Source organism: Sesamum indicum, linkage group LG8 (assembly GCF_026168435.1).
Source record: "Sesamum indicum cultivar Baizhima isolate 11 linkage group LG8, ASM2616843v1, whole genome shotgun sequence".
In the NCBI taxonomy this organism is placed as follows: domain Eukaryota; kingdom Viridiplantae; phylum Streptophyta; class Magnoliopsida; order Lamiales; family Pedaliaceae; genus Sesamum; species Sesamum indicum.
In genome coordinates, this window is record NC_142664.1 from 6,805,260 (window position 1) to 6,823,499 (window position 18,240).

The following is an 18,240-nucleotide window of genomic DNA, read 5'->3' on the forward strand; positions in this document are numbered from 1 at the left end:
TTGTATATTTTTTGTATTTTTTACAATTGTACAAAAATATACACTTTTACATTTATACATTTAATGTAATTTTTTACAATTGTACAAAATAAATAACTATTACATTTGTACCCTTACTTGTAATTTTTTAAGTTAATGCAATGTTAATTTTATTAATTTTGGATTTTAGTATATTGTTAAAATTAATTATATATAAATTAAATTATATAATAATAATTTAAACGAAAAAAAAAAAGCGGAATTCCCAAGTCGGGAAACAAAATCCCGACTTCATGTCGGGATTTAGGATCCCGACTTGGAGTCGGGTTTTAAGATCCCGACTTGGGGAATTTTGCATTTTTTGGGATTAATTTAATGACGAGTCGCGATTTCAAATCGCGACTCGTCATGTTTGTGTTATTATTTTAAAAAAAATTATAATAAAATAATTTTTTTTTTTATAATAAAAAAATAATTAACTCAGAGGGTGGCTGACATAAGCCCTATTAGGGCTGATGTCATCCATGATGCTAGGGTTGAGGTCATCCATGATGCTAGGGCTGATGTCATCCCTGATGCTAGGGCTGATGTCATCCATGATACTAGGGCTGATGTCATCCATCCTGGGGCTGACATCACTAATTTTATGGGGGAAAAAAACAGCAACCTGGGGAAAAAATTGACGCCAGTTCCCTTGTTTATTGGGAACATTCCGCTTCACACTGGTTCTAATGGGATTGTTAATGATAAAATTGCTGATGCATTCAACAATTCGTCCCGAAAAATGCTATCTTTCATTGCCCCAACGAAGCAAAATGGGGAGGTTGTAGTTCGTCCTTCACTTGATACTGTGCGTGACGGAGCCAAACGATGGAAATCTACGGCAGTGGGATATTTTATGGGTAAGCGGCCGTACTAATGCCATTTAAAGGAGTTTGTCCATTCGATATGGCCGGCGCTACAAGAGGTCACAGCAACTGCTAATGGCTTCTTTTTCTTCCGATTTAAAACGGAAATCGATATGGAGGAGGTCATAGAAGGGGGGCCATGGCTGTTTCAGGGACAACCAATTGTGTTGCAAAAGTGGGAACCGGGTATGGCTATGAGAAAGATGAAGCATACACAAGTGCTGGTCTGGATAAAACTGCGACACCTTCCATTGGAATTCTGGACGAAGGAAGGATTGAGTACTGTGGCTAGCGGTGTGGGTAAGCCACTATACCTTGATGCGATAACGAGGGCATGCACGAGACTGGACTTCGCTCGTGTATGCATGATGATTGATGTTACTCAGAAATTGAAAAAATATATTATTATAATGACGCCAGATGAAGATGGTGGGGAAACCCCATGCAAGGTTGATATCGAGTATGAATGGCTTCCGCCTAAATGCACAGGATGCATGATGTTGGGTCACTCGGTGAAGGAGTGTTCGTTGACCAATCCTCAGAAACTGACAAAACCTCCGGTGAAAGTGTATGTACCAAAAGTCAACGTCCCCCCCTACCAGCTACCGAGGAGAGAGTAAAGAAACATAAGACCGTGGTTGTGGTGGAGGATAAAGTGAAAGGAGATGAAGGTACAAAACAGAATAAACGCTACACCTCATCGCAGAAAGAGAAGGGTAAGGAAGTGGTTACTTTTAATCCTTTTGATGCTCTGAATTCACTGGACGACGCAAAAGAGAACAATAGGGGTCCTAACACATGCAGCCCCTCTAGTAGTGATCCATGTTGAATCTCGCGGTGTGGAATGTCCGGGGGGTGAATAAGAGAGACCATCAGCTTGCATTAAAGGACCTTATCTCGGAATACAGGTTAGATTTTATGGGCATCTTAGAAACTCGTGTGCGTATTAACAACGTCATGCATATTCAGTCTTTTTTGCTTCCTCATTGGAAATGGTTTGTTGATTATGCAACTGTGGGTAACCGTATTTGGGTAGCGTGGACGTCCATATTCTTGATTTGGGGAACCAATTTATGCACTGTCGTGTCACTCATAGGGCAGATAGTGAATCCCTTATAATCACTATTGTTTATGGTGCCTCTGAGATGATTGATCGCAGAAGTTTATGGAATACCTTGGAAATATTAGCTCGAGAGCACTCGGATGAGCCCTGGCTGGGGGGGGGGGGGACTTCAACGCGGTCCGAGAAATGAATGAGGTGTGTGGAGCTTCTGGGGATATAAGGATGGCCATGGAAGAATTCAATGTTGGTATTCAGGAGGCCGGGTTAATACCCTTTCCTATGCAGGGGGAATGGTATACTTGGCACAACTGCAGCACAAACTCGTGGAGTCTATGGAAGAGATTACATCGAATCCTTATTAATAATAGATGGCTTGCGAGGTTCCCTTCCTCATGTTATCATTGCCTTTTACCGCGGACTTCTGACCACTCGCTGCTTCTACTGCATGGGGACAGGCAAAATCAAACAGGAGGTATGTTTCGATTTGACAACTACCTAACACACTCACCTGAATTTATCCCCAGTGTGCAGAATATCTGGCAGAATACAATCGTTGGGCTGCCTATGTTTGCGGTAACATGTAAACTTAAAGCATTGAAGCCGGTCTTCAGAGAGCAAAGGAGGAAGAAGGGGGATTTGACTCTAAACGTTCAATTAGCTAAAGGCTTTCTAGATGAGGCACGACAGCTGGTGAGTTCAGATAGATAGAATGAGGCCTTTCTACTATTAGAACACTGTTGCCGCCTGGTTTATGCAAAAGCGGCCAAACTGGAACAAGTCATGCTGCAACAGCGAGCCAAGATGCAGTGGATGAAGGGGGGTGACCAATGCTCCCGAATTTTCTTTCGAAAAATTGCCAAGAGAAGGGTGGCAAGGAGGATACTACAAATTAAGGATGACAACGGGACCATCCACACTGAACCAGAAGAGATTATCAATGAATTTGTCTGTTACTATCAAAATCTCTTGGTCGGTAACAGACGTCAGATAACGCTAGACATTGGCTCTCTCAGACCGTGGGCAAGATATATTCTTTCTAATGAAGAGGCTGGCCATCTTATATTGGCGTTTACACCGGATGATGTGAAGCAAGCAGTTTTTGACATTGCAGATGACAAGGCCCCGGGACCTGATGGATACTCATCAAGATTCTTTAAAGCAGCCTGGCCAGTGGTGGGACAGGAGGTTACAAAGGCGGTACTGGAATTCTTTGGTACCGGTAAACTACTCAAACAAGTCAACTCCACACTTTTGGCACTAATCCCAAAGGTACACACTCCTATGACTGTTGGTGATTTTAGGCCAATTTCATGCTGTAATGTGTTATACAAAATTATTGTGAAATTACTTGTCCAGCGGTTGAGTGTGGTTCTGGACAAGATTATTAGTCCCTGTCAGGGAGCGTTTATCCCAGGGCGTAGCATTGGGGATAATATTTTGTTGGCACAGGAACTACTCACGGGATACAATCAGGTGAGGCTTCCACCTCGTTGTACCCTAAAAGTCGATATCAGGAAGGCATATGATACTGTTGAGTGGGATTTCCTACTTGCGGTCTTGCAATTATTTGGATTCCCCCAAACATTCACAAGGTGGATTGAGGACTGTGTAACGACGGCGGCATTTTCGATTGGTCTTAATAGAAACCCTCACGGTTTCTTTGCAGGAGCACGTGGATTAAGATAGGGAGACCCTCTATCGCCCTATCTCTTTGTTCTCGTTATGGAAGTCTTGCACTTGGGATTATTGCAACTTATTGAGCAGGATTTGCAATTCTCTTATCACTGGAAATGTGAGCCGGCCGAAGTCTTCCAGTTGGGATTCGCAGACGATCTCCTGCTTTTCTGTAGAGCTGACTTGAGTTCACTCAAGACCCTCAAGAGGGGGTTGGACCGATTTGCAGAATGGTCGGGACTTCGGCTGAATGTACAAAAAAGTCATGTCATTATCTCTCGATCGGCACAAGGTTGGAAGGATCAGATTTTAACAATTATGGCTTCCAAGAGGGCCAACTGTCAATGAGGTACTTAGGTCTCCCTCTACTGTCTTCTAGATTGTCTATATCCGATTGTCAACCACTTCTATTGAAAATTGATGCTCGCATTAATGGATGAGAAGGAATTTCATCATCATATGCTGGACATATACAAATCATTAAATCTGTACTTTCAGCAATGAGCATTTATTGGGCGTCTGCATTCATCTTACCGAAGGCTATTATTAAACAAATTGAGAAACGGCTCAGAACTTTTCTTTGGAAAGGCACTTCTACGTCGGGATACGCCAAGGTAGCGTGGAAGGATGTGTGTAAACTAATTAAAGAAGGTGGCCAAGGAATTAAGGATATCGGTATCCTTAACCGCTCATTAATAGCAAAGAAATTATGTGATGTTATTAGATGTGACCGAACATCTATATGGGTTGAATAGTTGAAGCAGACACGATTGCACAACACTTCAATTTGGACAATTAATAAGAAGGGAGGATCATGGGGATGGCGAAAACTGCTCCGACTTCGCAGCTCTATACTACCTATGACAGAGTTTCTTATTGGAGAGGGGAGGTCATTCTACTTGTGGAAGGACCTGTGGCACCACTTGGGCCCACTTATTGCTAGATTCCCAAGGGGACCGAGCCTCTTCGGACTTGATGAATCCGCTAAACTACAAGTAGTCATTAATGAAGGGCAATGGCAGTGGCCCTTCATTACCGATTTGGAATGTATGGAGATTATCTACATGTTACCCCAGATTCATGGAGGGGATGACAGGATCAACTGGCGGTTTTCAGAGGGACGACCCACTACACAATCCCTATATAGACTTTTCTGTCCACCTGGACCGAAAGTAGGATGGTCTTCACTACTTTCGGGTTCTGTGAAGATTCCCCGTCATAACTTCAGTATTTGGTTAGCAATTTAGGAGAAGCTACCGACAACTGATAAACCATGGATGACGCATCTAGGGGGATGTATCCTCTGTGACGAGGGTGCAGAGGAGACACATACTCACATGTTCTTCCGATGTTGATATAGCAGAGAATGCCTTGCAGCTATACGACATCATATCCGATTTGCTTGGCCCAATCGTGAGTGGACAAGAGACGTGGAATGGGCATCGAGGAAGTGGAGGGGGAAGCATATTGCTAATGTTGTTTATCGAGCATTACTTGATGCATGCATATACCATATATGGCGAGAGAGGAATTTGAGACGATTTGAGCACACCCATTGGCCGGAAGCTGTATTAGCTACTTGCATCATAGAAGAAGTTAGACAGAGGATAATTAGTATTATTCTTTCCAGTTCTATTAGTACATGTGCACTCTATAGACTTTGGCGTATCCCTTGGTCTGTTGGGGGTACCACCATTTGATTGTTGTACTTTGTACTCTTTACCCAATTTTTTAATGAATCTTACATTTACCAAAAAAAAAATGTTCTTGTTATATTGATAGATATAACAAAGAACCAAGAAGAAAAACAACTCCAAACACAACTATTGTTTAGTGCTTTTGGATTGTTTTGTGTTCTAATTTGAATCTAATTCAAAATAGAACCAAAAGGAGAATATTTTTGAGAGAAAATGGAGAGAAAATTTGTGGCTTTTGTGGCGTTTATGATGAATATGTGTGCAGTTTTTGTATATCACATACAATTGAATTCAAAACTCAATAACTACTAATTTTGCCTCCAAGACAACCTATACAACCATATTCATATAACCTCCAACAATGATTAAATAACACCTCCATCATGTTCATCATGGTGAGGAGTTTCAACTCATTAACTTGCTCTAACCGCCCTCAAATGGGCTTGGACTTCAAATATGCACCGGGCTCGATTTAATCAAATTAAATAAAGACCAACCAAAGTCTATTGATTCATTTAATCCAATTAAATAAATCTAAGCTCAAATACTAATTAATTAATCCAATAAATTAATTAAGCCAAATCCAATAAATTAATCCAATTAATTTAAAGGTGTTAAGCCCAAAAATTAATTGATTCAATTAATTAATTCTTGAACCATCCATCAAATGGATTGCTAAATAAATGATCCAATCATTTATATATATATATATATTCTCCTTGAATTAATTTAATCCAATTAAATTAATTCATTTTTTCTTGAATTAATTTCAAATTAATTCCACCAATTTCGTAGTGATACTCTTTAGGTTCACCCTCAAATAGACTTGGGCTTATGTCCAACACAATGATTAATTATATCCCATTTAATTAATTTATTTTCACTTAACCATTAATTAGAAATTTCCATCACCATGGGTGGCCGTCTAGTAAGGTCCATGGCACTAGAGACTAGGTGAATATTGAAGTGAACCTTTAGGCTCCCGCGTACCATACGGGTATAGTCCTTCCATCATCCGTCTTCCGATCTAAGTCTAAGGCATGGAATTGGGTGTTGGTTCCCATCTTGGACTAGATACTATGCTCAATAACTCGAGATGCGTTTGCTCTATTGATTGACGTAGGAAACCATTCCTACTCAACCAATCGCTGTGGCCACAGACTCTAAGAGCACCAACCATCTTAAGGCGCATAGGAGACGCGACTGTCATATACTGATAGTTGACGGTTTCTATCTTGGAACCCATCGTCCTCACTATATATTCTACTTGCGCTGAACAGGACTTGTAATGACCACATCCAAGATATGGTCATCTTTCGTCAAATCCAAGATACAATCATCACTGCATGTAATTGCCATGGTTCCTCAAGTTTAAGAACTACTCTCATACTATCGGAGCCAGGAAGGTCTAGTCATACCGATCAAGCTTCCTAGGCTTCCATATCACAACTTCCCGTGAGTCAGTTTAGTTGGCTTGACAATCCTGTCAACCACCCACTAACATTGCATAGACATCTAACGTTTGTCGCCGATGAAACACAACACTCATCCAATGAATACAATTTTAGTGCAAGTCTCAATAGGACTCTCGATGCCCAGTCTCGAGGTCCTCGACTTGGAACATTTCAAACCTAACCTTTAGAAGTTGGTTTCATGGCCACCATCCAATGCACAACCCAACTACATAGGTTGTACAATTTGATTTGTAGGTTTTGTTGTGATGTTAAGCCTATAAACATAATCAGTAAGCACAACAAATACAATTTTCAGATAATGAATACTCACTTTATTCATAAACAATGTGACAATTACACCAAAATTGTCGGAACATATTACATAAAGGCCAATCCAATTGGCTTTTTGGCCACCTATTTGAACAAACTCCCACTTCCCCTTAAAGCTAATCACTCATTATTCTCAAACCCATCTTTTCAAGATGTTGAGCATGAGCAATCTGTGACACCGGCTTGGTCAATGGATCTGCTATATTTTCTACTAATGTGACTCGGTCCATCCGAACATCACCTCTTCCCACCATCTCTCTAAGAAGATGGTAGCGTCTAAGAATGTGCTTGGATTTGTGATGAGATCTAGGTTCCTTCACTTGTGCTATAGCCCCGTTGTTATTACAGAAGATAACCATTGGCTCGGCAATGCTAGGTACTACACCCAAGTCTTGGATATAGTTTTTCATCCAAACCTCTTCCTTAGCTGCTTCCAAAGCCGCTATGTGTTCAGCTTCAGTGGTGGAATCCACTGTGGTATCCTTCTTGGAACTTTTCCAAGCCACTACACCACCATTTAGCGTGAATACAAATCCTGATTGAGACTTGGCATCATCCTCATCAGACTGGAAGCTAGCGTCGCTGTAGCCTTCCAGAATTAACTCTCGACCACCGTAAACCAAGAACATATCTTTAGTCCTTTTCAGTTACTTAAGTATGGTCTTAACTGAAGTCCAGTGAGCCTCACCAGTACATGCCTGATATCTACTCGTTACACTCAAAGCAAAAGAGATATCTAGCCTTTTCACTGCACAATATACTGTATGTTGCCTACGACTGAAGCATAGGGTATGTCAAACATTTTTCTAAGCTCCTGATCGGTCTTTGGAGACTGCTTCTTGGACAACTTAACCCCATGCCTCATAGGAAGGAATCCTCGTTTGGAGTTTTTCATCTCAAATCTTTTCAAGACTTTCTCAACATACGAGGTTTGGGTCATTCCTAACATCTTTTTAGATCTTTCCCGGATAATCTTGATGCCTAGGATGTAGGAAGCCTCACCCAAATCCTTCATGGAGAATTGTGTGGACAACCATGCTTTATTGTCACCTAACATCTTGACATCATTACCAATGAGCAAGATGTCGTCCACATAAAGTACTAGGAACGCAATTGTGCTCCCACTGACCTTCTTGTATACACAAGGGTGAATGTCGTTCTTGATGAAATTATAACCCCGTATGACCTCATCAAAACGGATATTCCAACTTCGGGAAGCTTGTTTGAGACCATAGATGGACTTTTGGAAAAGGTCTCCAGCAGATGTGAAACCCTCCGGCTGATCCACATAGATGTCTTCCTAAACGAACCCATTAAGGAAAGTCATTTTCGCGTCCATCTGCCATATTTGATAGTCATATTATGTAGCTATGGCGAGCATAATCCGAATGAACTTGGCCATGGCTACAGGAAAATAGGTTTCCTCAAAATCGACCTCAGGTCGTTGGGTATACCCTTTCGCTACAAGCCTGGCCTTAAAGGTAGTAACCTTTTCATCAGCTCCAAGCTTACGTTTATAGACCGATTTACACCCAACAGGTTTAACATCTTGGGTGGGTCAACTAACGTCCAAACCTTATTTGAACTCACAGAGTCCATCTCGGATTTCATGGCCTCAACCCATTTTCCTGAATGAATGTCCAACATCGCTTCTCCATAGGTCCTTGAATCTTTATCCAATTGACCAGTCAAACCTAGAAATCCATACCTCTCAGGCTGTGGGATAATCTGGTTGACCTTCGGAGGATAGGAATATCGTCAGTGGGAACTATATGCACAGATGATGTCACTACATCCATTTTAGGTGTTGCCTTACTAGATTCCTCAAGGAGCAATTCCTCACATTGGGTATCCGCTGGAAAACCTTTTTCCAAGAATACTGCGTTTCACGAGATAAAAAAAATTTTGTTCGAAGGGATCATAGAAATAATACCCCGCAGTTTCCTTAGGATAACCCACGAACCATACAAACTAGACCTTGAGTTCAGTTTGTCTCCCACTAGTCTCTTGACGTATGTAGGACTACCCCACACTCTCAAGTACTTGTAGGACGCAGGCTTGCCGTGCCATATCTGATATGGCGTCTAGGCTACGGTCTTAGAAGGCACCATGTTCAACAACTTGGTTGCTGTCCCAAGAGCATATCCCTATAAGGATAAGGGCAGTTCGGTAAAACTCATCATGGACCGAACCATGTCCAATAAGGTTTGGTTCCTCCTTTCAGAGACCCTGTTAAGTTGTGGCATTCCAGGAAGAGTCCACTAAGAGAGAATTCCATTCTCTTTTAGGCAATCTAAGAATTCCCCACTTAAATACTCACCACTCGATCCGACCGAAGGGTTTTAATTTTGCGACCAGTTTGATTTTCAACTTCAAGTCCAAACTCTTTAAACCTTCCAAAGGCCTCAGACTTGTACCTCATTAGATAAACATAACCATACCGTGAGTGATCATCGGTAAAGGTTATGAAATAGGAAAATCCACCTCTGGCTTGTGTATTCAGTGGCCCTCAGATGTCTGAATGGATCAAATCCAACAGACCACTGGCAAGCGTACTTTGTCCTATAAAAGGTTTCTTGGTCATCTTCCCTTTTAGACAAGACTCGTAGGCTGGTAGGTGATCCAAAACATCTATCTCTAAACTTTTTGAGTCTACCAACGTTTTAATCCTATCTTGAGACATGTGACCTAGCTTTGCATGCTAGATCTATGCGTTGTCTTGATTTTCCATTTTACATTTGTTTTGAGCAGTCATGATAAAAATTATTCCATTGGAGAATATAAAGAACATTATGAAGTTTGCCTAGCAGATGTGAAGAACGATTCTTCATCAAATAAAAATAATTTTTATTGATCATAAACTCAAAACCAGCATTGTCCTATAATGAAATGGAAATGATATTCTTGATCATGCTAGGTACATAATAGCAATCTTTCCATTCTATCCTAACTTGATCACTAACAGCTAAGCGGACTATCCCTATAGCTTCAGCAATAATAGCCTTGCCATCGCCAAGCTTCAGGACAACCTCGTTTTTACTTAGCTTTCTGCTTCTTTCCAGCACCTACAAATCATTGCAGATGTGAGCGGCACAACCAATATCCAATACCCAAGAAACCGAGTTAGTTATCATGTTAACCTCAATAACAAATGTACCTGCACCAGAGAGGAGCTTGGGGCACTCCCTTTTCCAATGGTCTTTTTCCCAACAATGCATACAAACATCATTTGCCCTTATTGACTTGGAACCACCTTCCTTTCCCTTTGCCCATCCCCACAGGGGCAACAGTAGCGCTCAAAGTGATTGCAGCGACAGTTGCCTTACCCTTCTTCCTCTTCCAGTGTTTGGCCCCCTTGCCTTTCACTTTAGAGGTTGAAGCCTCCCCGACCAACACCGACGATGCAGACTTTTTGATCTTCGCCTCGTATTAAACCAACATGTTAATCAACTCGTTTATGGTCTTCTCAAGCCCATTCATGTTGTTGTTTACGACAAACGGGTCGTAAGAGGGAGGAAGTGATTGGAGGATCACGTCAATGTACGTATCATTATCAAGCCTAGCTTGAAAAACCTCGAGCTTTTCCACGAGGGAAAACATCTTGATCCCATGCTCTTGCACAGAGGATCCCTCAGTCTTCTTGGTGCCAAAAAATACTTTTGTGGCAGCATATCTAATATGCCTATCCAAAACCGCATAAATGTCTTTCATGTGGAGCATTATCGATGCGGCATCAGCGTGCCTATGGTACTGTTTCTGGATACCATTTGTCATCGATGCTAGTACGATGCTTCGGACCTTCTAGTTGTCCGCATTCCACCTTTCAAACGTCACAGTTCTTCAGATGTGGACTCCTCTAGCAAGATTCTAGGAAGAGACTTATTCAAAATGTAAGTCTGGTTCTCCAAATCGAGGACAATCCTCAAATTTCTAAGCCAATCATTGTAGTTCATTCCATTAAATTTGTTTGTCTCCAAAATCATGGTTAATGGATTCTTAGACATCTACATTCAAAATGTAAAGTAGAAATTAGCAAATTGATTGTAACATTAAATACAAGTTAAGATTTGGTCTTTAGTCATTAACCGCTCCCACTATTTCTTCAAAAGCCCACCACTCTCAAGTGGGATTTCGAAAAACCAATTTCTAGGCGGCTTGGGATCCACAAACACAATTTTTCATATCCCGCTTTTACGATTCACAAGGAAAACGTTTTGTGGGAGGTAACCATTACCATTCTCATCCAATGAGATACCCAAGATATTTTGCCTTGCTTCTTCATCTGATCCCGAGGACTCCAAGCAAATCATATTACTCAGCGTTAGGCCCCGTCAACCAAATGAATATCTCAACTGTCGCTCCCCATGACTCGTGAGACAAGAAAACAAGAGCATATTCTATTTGTTCACAATAATAGTGTAGCTTTCTTCTATCCCAAATGTGCGACGACTCGTGAGACCACAAAAGGGTAGAAGTAGACACTACGTTATCATGGATGGAAGGCTTGGAATTCTCAAACCATTTGATTTAATTCCATTATGGGCCTAATATTTACTTGGATCATCCAAGTCAGAGTTCAAGTTAGTTATGACCGAGACCTCATCATTATAATATTTTGCATGTCAAAATTTTAATGATTAACTATAAACGCATTCAAAACACATCATACGTCAAAGATTAAAACATTTACCACATGCAAAAAATAAGCCTAGCACGCCCCTATTGGATGATCACAAGCCGAATCCTAAGTGACCTACTGAGCCCCAGTGAGTCTATGGTCAATCTAGGGTGTGGCCTAACTATTACAAAGTAGGAATCCATTATCATTCTAGTGGGCCTTCCTCTTTATTCTTCTTTCGTCGTGAGCTTCGTCTAACAGGCCTAGGCCATTATCTCCTTGGAAGCCTATATTTATTCAAAATAAATAAATACAATCTCACATTAATTCCTAACTACACTCATTATAATTGGAAACAAAAAAGCCCATCAAAAGTTGGGGGGGTACAAAAGGAGGGAGAAAGCAAGCCTTATTATTCGATGGCTAAAAAACGAAAGAAGGAATTAAAACAAAGAGGCACGCATGCCTCACCCAACATAAAATAAACAATACACTCGGCCAATGGGCTTTGTTATCATCCCCATTGTTTATCCAATAAAAAATAATTAACACATTTTTATCAAATATAAACATGTTAAACAAATAAATACAATTCATGTACTTAACAATTGATATCCAATAACATATACCAAATAAAACATAATTAAATTCATAAAATAACATACTAATAATACAATTAAAAATAGATATCATCCATACATCCAATGTACAAATTTTCTTTTGTTTGTTTGGAAACCATTTTCAAATTAATTTAAGGTACAATTTAATTTTAGAAAAATTCAATTTCACTAAAATTAAAATTTTCCAAAATTAATAATTTCAGAAAATTTGCAGAAAATAGAAAAATCCAATTTTTCGAAAAAAAACGGCACAAAACGGCCCAGCCGTTCGAAACAGCAGACAACCGTCTATTGCCGGCCACACACGCGTGCTCCCCTGCTGACCAGTCACCGGCGGGCAGGATAGTAACGGCTTTAGTGCTCCATTTTTCAATTTTTTTTTGAATTGATGCAATTAAAAAACTAAAACAAAATCATGCATTTACAGAAAATCAAAATTGTTCATGCTCAACACATAAAACATGCTTTCCAAAAGCGAATTAAACACGTTGTTCATGCTCAACACATAATAACATGTTAATCCTAAAGCAACGACACCAAACCGGGCTCTAATACCAATGAAAGAAGCGGTATGGCACGGGAAGGCAATAGAGGCATGAAATAAAAAATTTTAAATAATCGGTTGAAAGGTGTGTTCCCTTTGAAATTTCAAGGCGTTCGATGTTTGTCAAAAGCATAATAATAACCATATAAACATGCTAGACATGTGGCTAGAGGATGAAACAAAAAGTATAGAAGCATAATATGAAACTTTACCTTTTGTTTCTTTAGAAAACTGCAACGTCCATTATTCCCTTTATGTTCTTCCGTTCCGTTCACTTGAGAATTCAAACTAGAATTCCTCTAAGTTGTCCTCACGACAAAAGGAAAAGGTAAAGTTCTTGTTCTATTGATCGATAGGACAAAGAATCAAGAAAAAAAAAACAACTCAAAACACAACACTATTTGATGAGTACTCAAATATCATATCTGCAAAAGGACCAAAACACCCCTCATTAAGGGCATTACAGTCATTTTGCGATCAGGATCCGCGAATATTGTAACAGGCGGGTCGCGTGGGACCCGACCCGGATCGTGTGCACCGACCGGAAACCCGGACAATCTCCACCGTTCGATCAAAACGCACACCAACGAGATAAGGCCACGTGGCCCAGTACTTACCGTACAACTGTGTATTATAAATAGACCCCGACACGCCATAAACGAGGTAACTGATACGCATTAATTGAGACCGAACTCCTAGATCGAACCAATTTCATTCGACCAAACTAACTTGAGCGTCGGAGGGTCATTGTCGGGGACGTGCCCGACGAGCTCACAGTTCGTGTTTTCATTCTCAGGGAACCCAAAATCTGGTCTTGGACGAATAGGCGCTTCGAGTAGAGATCGCATCACGAGATCGCATATTTCGACCCGGATCAGTTGGCGCCGTCTGTGGAAAAATCTGAGAATTCCTTAGCATAATGGAAGGTTCGTCGAGGAGAAACGCCGGGGAAGAGGAAACACCAAGGAAAGGGGCGGGAGCAACCATCCAACTAACCCCTGATGAGTTACAGAAAATGATAGAGGAAGCTAGTCGGAAAGCAATCGTGGAATATGAAAGAAGAACTGCGACCCCCCTGGTCAAGGAAACAGCGAGGAGGCAACTGTTCGAGAATGTGGAGTCGCTCCGAGAGTCAAGAATACAGGGCGGACAGGAGCATCGCAGTAAACGACCAGCGTCATCCGACGCTGGCTCTAGCAGTCATAGTCGTGCGAAGAGAAGGGAACTGGCAATCACGAGAGCGGAGGTAGAAAGTGTGGGAAGGCAGATAGAGAACCTTAACAGACAGATAGATGAACTCAAAAAACGAGGAGAAATAGTTGCGCACAACAAAAATTCACCCTTTAGCAACGACATCCTGGTTCAAGTGGTGGAACCCGGCTTCCGAGTACCCGATTTGCCAAGATATGATGGAACTAAGGACCCCTACGATCATGTAGCGGCCTTCGATATGGTTATGAACTTATACGGGCAGCCAGGCCCAATCATGGCCAAGTTGTTTGCGACCACCTTAACTGGAAAGGCACAAGAATGGTTCACCAACTTACCTAGGGGAAGCATTGATTCACATGAGCAAATGATCCAGAAATTCTCCTTCCACTTTGCAAGCCGAAGGAAGCAAAAGAGATCTGCCATCCATTTATTCACCATACGGCAGAGAGAGGACGAGACATTGAAGAGTTTCGTAGGGAGATTCAATAACGAAATGATAGAGATACAAGATCTGCGTATAGATATGATGGTCAGTATTTTGATTCATGGTTTGAAAAAAGGCCCGTTCGCATCTGCACTTGCACACGACCCGCCTGGAGATGCCGAGCAGCTCATGGCTCTAGCCCAGAAATATATAGACGAGGAGGAGATGAATGCAATGAAGGACTATGAGCGGAAGGAGCGCGAGCAGATGTACAGGAAACCGAACGAGGCAAGAGAGGTCGGGGGAAGTAGACAGAAGCAAGAAAAGCAAAGGGAGCCCAAATACATTCCCAAATATCACAACTACACCCCACTGCCAATGTCGCGGGAAAAGGCGTTGATGATGGTCGAGAATGCGGATGTTCTCAAATGGCCAAGGCACACTAGATATACACCCTCCAAGAAATTTTTCAACAAATACTGCAGGTTTCACCGGGAGAGAGGGCACAACACGGAAGAGTTCTTCCAATTGAAAGACGAAATCGAAAGGTTAATGAGGCAGGGGTACTTTAGAGACCGAGTCCCCCACAATTGCAGAACAGGCAGGGAGGAGCCCAGGAGAAGCAGGTCGAGAAGCAGAGACAGGAACCCGGGGCCATCGAAGTCGATACACGCCCAAACCACCGCAAACAACGCGCCAACTAAAGGAGTAATTTACACGATTGCAGGGGGTTCTAGCTCGAACAGCTCGAACAGGGATAGGAAGAGATGCGCTCGAACTTCGAACTCAAGCCGAGGGAAAGAGTTCGTGCTGAAAGTGGAAGAAGAGGAGGCCATTTCCTTTAGCAGCTCTGATAAACCCGAGGAGACGGGGGAGATGAACGACCCGATCGTCATCAGACTCGACATAGCTAATTTCACAGTTCACAAGGTCTTAGTGGACAGCGGGAGTTCCGCAGATATCATCTTCAAAAATGTGATTGACAAAATGGGCTTGGAAAATCTTCGGTTGGAGCCGGTCAAAACACCGCTAGTCAGTTTTGGCGGAAGTGAAGTGACGTCCTTAGGAATGATTGAGTTGCCAGTATCCATAGGGGACGAGCCCAGACGGAGGACAACAATGGTAAAATTTTTGGTAGTGGATACCCCATTTGCGTACAATGTGATATTGGGCAGGCCAGGACTGAACTCGTTCAGGGCAGTCATCTCCACCTACCATATGAAGGTGAAGTTCCCAACGGATCGCGGGGTAGGAGAGGTAGCGTGCGATCGGAAAGAGGCGCGGAAATGCTACAATTTATCACTGAAGGGAGAACCCGAGGCGAAGAAGAGAAGAGTGAAAGAGGACGCTGAACCGCGGCCCTACGAGCCGGAACACCTAAAGCCCAGTGAGGAATACAAAGTCGTCCAGCTTACTCCTGATGAGCCGGACAGAACCACCAGGATAGGAGCGAGCATGAAGGAGAGGGAAATGGCCATGATTGAATTCCTGAAAGAGAACATGGACGTGTTCGCGTGGGGTCCGTCTGATTTCACAGGAATCGACCCTGGGGTGATCATGCATAGGTTAAACACAGACCCAACAATGCGACCCGTGCGACAAAAGAAGAGGTCTTTCGGGAGCGACAAAAATGAAATCATCCGAAAAGAATTGGACAAGCTGCTCAATGCCGGGTACGTAGAGGAGATTCAGTACACAGATTGGCTATCTAACGTGGTACTTGTCCCCAAATCCGTAGGGAAATGGCGAATGTGTGTGGACTTCACGGATCTGAACAAGGCGTGTCCCAAGGATCCCTACCCGTTGCCCCGGATCGACGTCATGGTGGATTCCACCGCAGGTTACGAGATGTTCTCGATGATGGATGCGTACCAGGGGTATCACCAGATCCACATGGCGGAGGAGGACAAGGATAAGACTTCGTTCATCACGGAAAAAGGAATCTTTTGTTACAATATGATGCCGTTTAGTTTAAAGAATGCAGGAGCCACATACCAGCGCCTAGTTAACAAGATGTTCGGAGACCTGCTCGGAAAAACGATGGAGGTGTACGTGGATGACATGCTCGTAAAAAGCAAGAGGTCGCAGGATCACCTCGCCGATCTCACCCAGGCGTTCGCTATCATGAGATCATACGGGATGAAACTCAACCCAGACAAATGCACGTTTGGAGTAGGTGGAGGAAAATTTTTAGGATATATGGTTAGCGAACGGGGAATTGAAGCTAACCCGGAGAAAATTCGAGCCATCATGGATCTGCGTTCTCCAGCCACGATCAAAGACGTCCAGAAGTTGACAGGGAAAATCACCTCCCTCGGAAGGTTTATCTCGCGGTCAGCTGACAAAAGTCTCCCTTTTTTCAGGATTCTGAGAAAACCCAAGAACTTCGAATGGAACGAGGAGTGTGAGAAGGCTTTGCAAGAGCTAAAGAAGTACCTGACGACCCCTCCCTTATTAGCAAACCCGAAGGAACACGAAGAACTATTCCTCTACCTGGGCGTATCAGAACATGCAGTCAGCTCGGTGTTGGTGAGAGAAGAAGGAGGTCAACAGAACCCCATCTACTACGTAAGCAAAATGCTCCAAGGGCCCGAATTGAGATATACGGAGATGGAGAAGTTGGCACTCGCGCTCGTGGTCACCGCTCGAAAGCTACGACCATACTTCCAATCGCATAAGGTGATCGTGCTAACGAACTACCCCTTGAAGCATATAATGTCGCGACCCGAAGCGTCAGGTCGGTTGGTCAAGTGGACGGTAGAGTTGGGGCAACATGACATAGAATATCGACCTAGGACGGCCCAAAAAGCGCAAGTACTAGCAGATTTTGTGACAGAGCTAGCAGTTGAACCCGATCTACCCAGAATGGTCGAGGAGCAAACCTCCAAATGGATGCTACACGTAGATGGAGCGTCGAACGCCAACAGTGGAGGGGCCGGAGTATGGACACAGGGGCCGAGGGGAGTCGAGATCGAAGCAGCCATTCGCCTGGCCTTCCCCGTGACCAACAATGAAGCCGAATACGAGGCGCTCGTACTGGGACTAGAGCTCGCGTTCCAGGCGGGCGCCCAAGATTTGGAGGTGTTCACGGACTCTCAGTTAATCGCTCTGCAGATTGAAGGGACGTATGAGACGAGAGAGAAAACCATGACAGCTTACAAGGAAAGCGCTCAGCAGTGGATGAAAAAATTTGACAAATGTTCGGTTTTACAGGTCCCAAGAGCAGAAAATGACAAGGCGTCTGGCCTTATCCAAGTTCGGGGCCGCCATGGATGGGATTGGAGATCGCAAGATCACGGCTCTGGTTCGAGCGTGACCAAGTATCGCAGACGGAAGGGAGGTCCAGACGGTCGCAGAACCTGAATCATGGAAGGACGAAATTGCCAAATATCTTAAAGACGGCACCCTGCCTCTTGACCCCATTGCCGCTAAGAGAGTCAAATTCAGAGCCACCCGATTCACTATGTTATCAGGACAGCTCTATAAGCGAACGGTGGACGGACCTCTCCTGAAGTGTTTAGATGAGGAGAGAGCTCTATATGTTATGCGAGAAATTCATGAAGGGAGCTGTGGTAACCACTCTGGAAGCTGCAGGTCGAATTCGAACTTCAGGTTGTAAAGATGGTCGCCGAAAGTCAGTATGTGGGGCAGGAGAAACGTTTTGAATGCGGGAAGTATTTATACGCAAAGCCCCTCGGGATACGCGCCACAGATCAA

At 42.9% G+C, this 18,240-nt stretch overlaps 2 protein-coding genes and 1 pseudogene across 2 annotated transcripts; 1 reads left to right on the top strand and 2 right to left on the bottom strand.

The window, feature by feature from the left end:
• Positions 1-7,221: 7,221 nt before the first annotated feature.
• On the bottom strand, positions 7,222-7,907 carry LOC148787154 (secreted RxLR effector protein 161 pseudogene; annotated as a pseudogene).
• A 2,627-nt stretch (positions 7,908-10,534) lies between these two features.
• LOC148787155 (uncharacterized) lies at positions 10,535-10,879 on the bottom strand. The gene has a single exon (XM_088883502.1). The coding sequence runs from the start codon at positions 10,877-10,879 to the stop codon at positions 10,535-10,537; it is 345 nt and encodes a 114-aa protein (XP_088739628.1).
• Positions 10,880-13,806: 2,927 nt separating this feature from the next.
• LOC148787156 (uncharacterized) lies at positions 13,807-17,886 on the top strand. The gene has a single exon (XM_088883503.1). It carries the CDS (start codon positions 13,807-13,809, stop codon positions 17,884-17,886), a length of 4,080 nt encoding a protein of 1,359 aa, XP_088739629.1.
• The last annotated feature ends 354 nt before the right edge of the window (positions 17,887-18,240 follow it).

Bases quoted from the DNA above. Each gene is read 5' to 3' on its own strand.
- LOC148787156 (XM_088883503.1), top strand. From the start codon at position 13,807: ATGGAAGGTTCGTCGAGGAGAAACGCCGGGGAAGAGGAAACACCAAGG.
- LOC148787155 (XM_088883502.1), bottom strand. From the start codon at position 10,879: ATGACAAATGGTATCCAGAAACAGTACCATAGGCACGCTGATGCCGCA.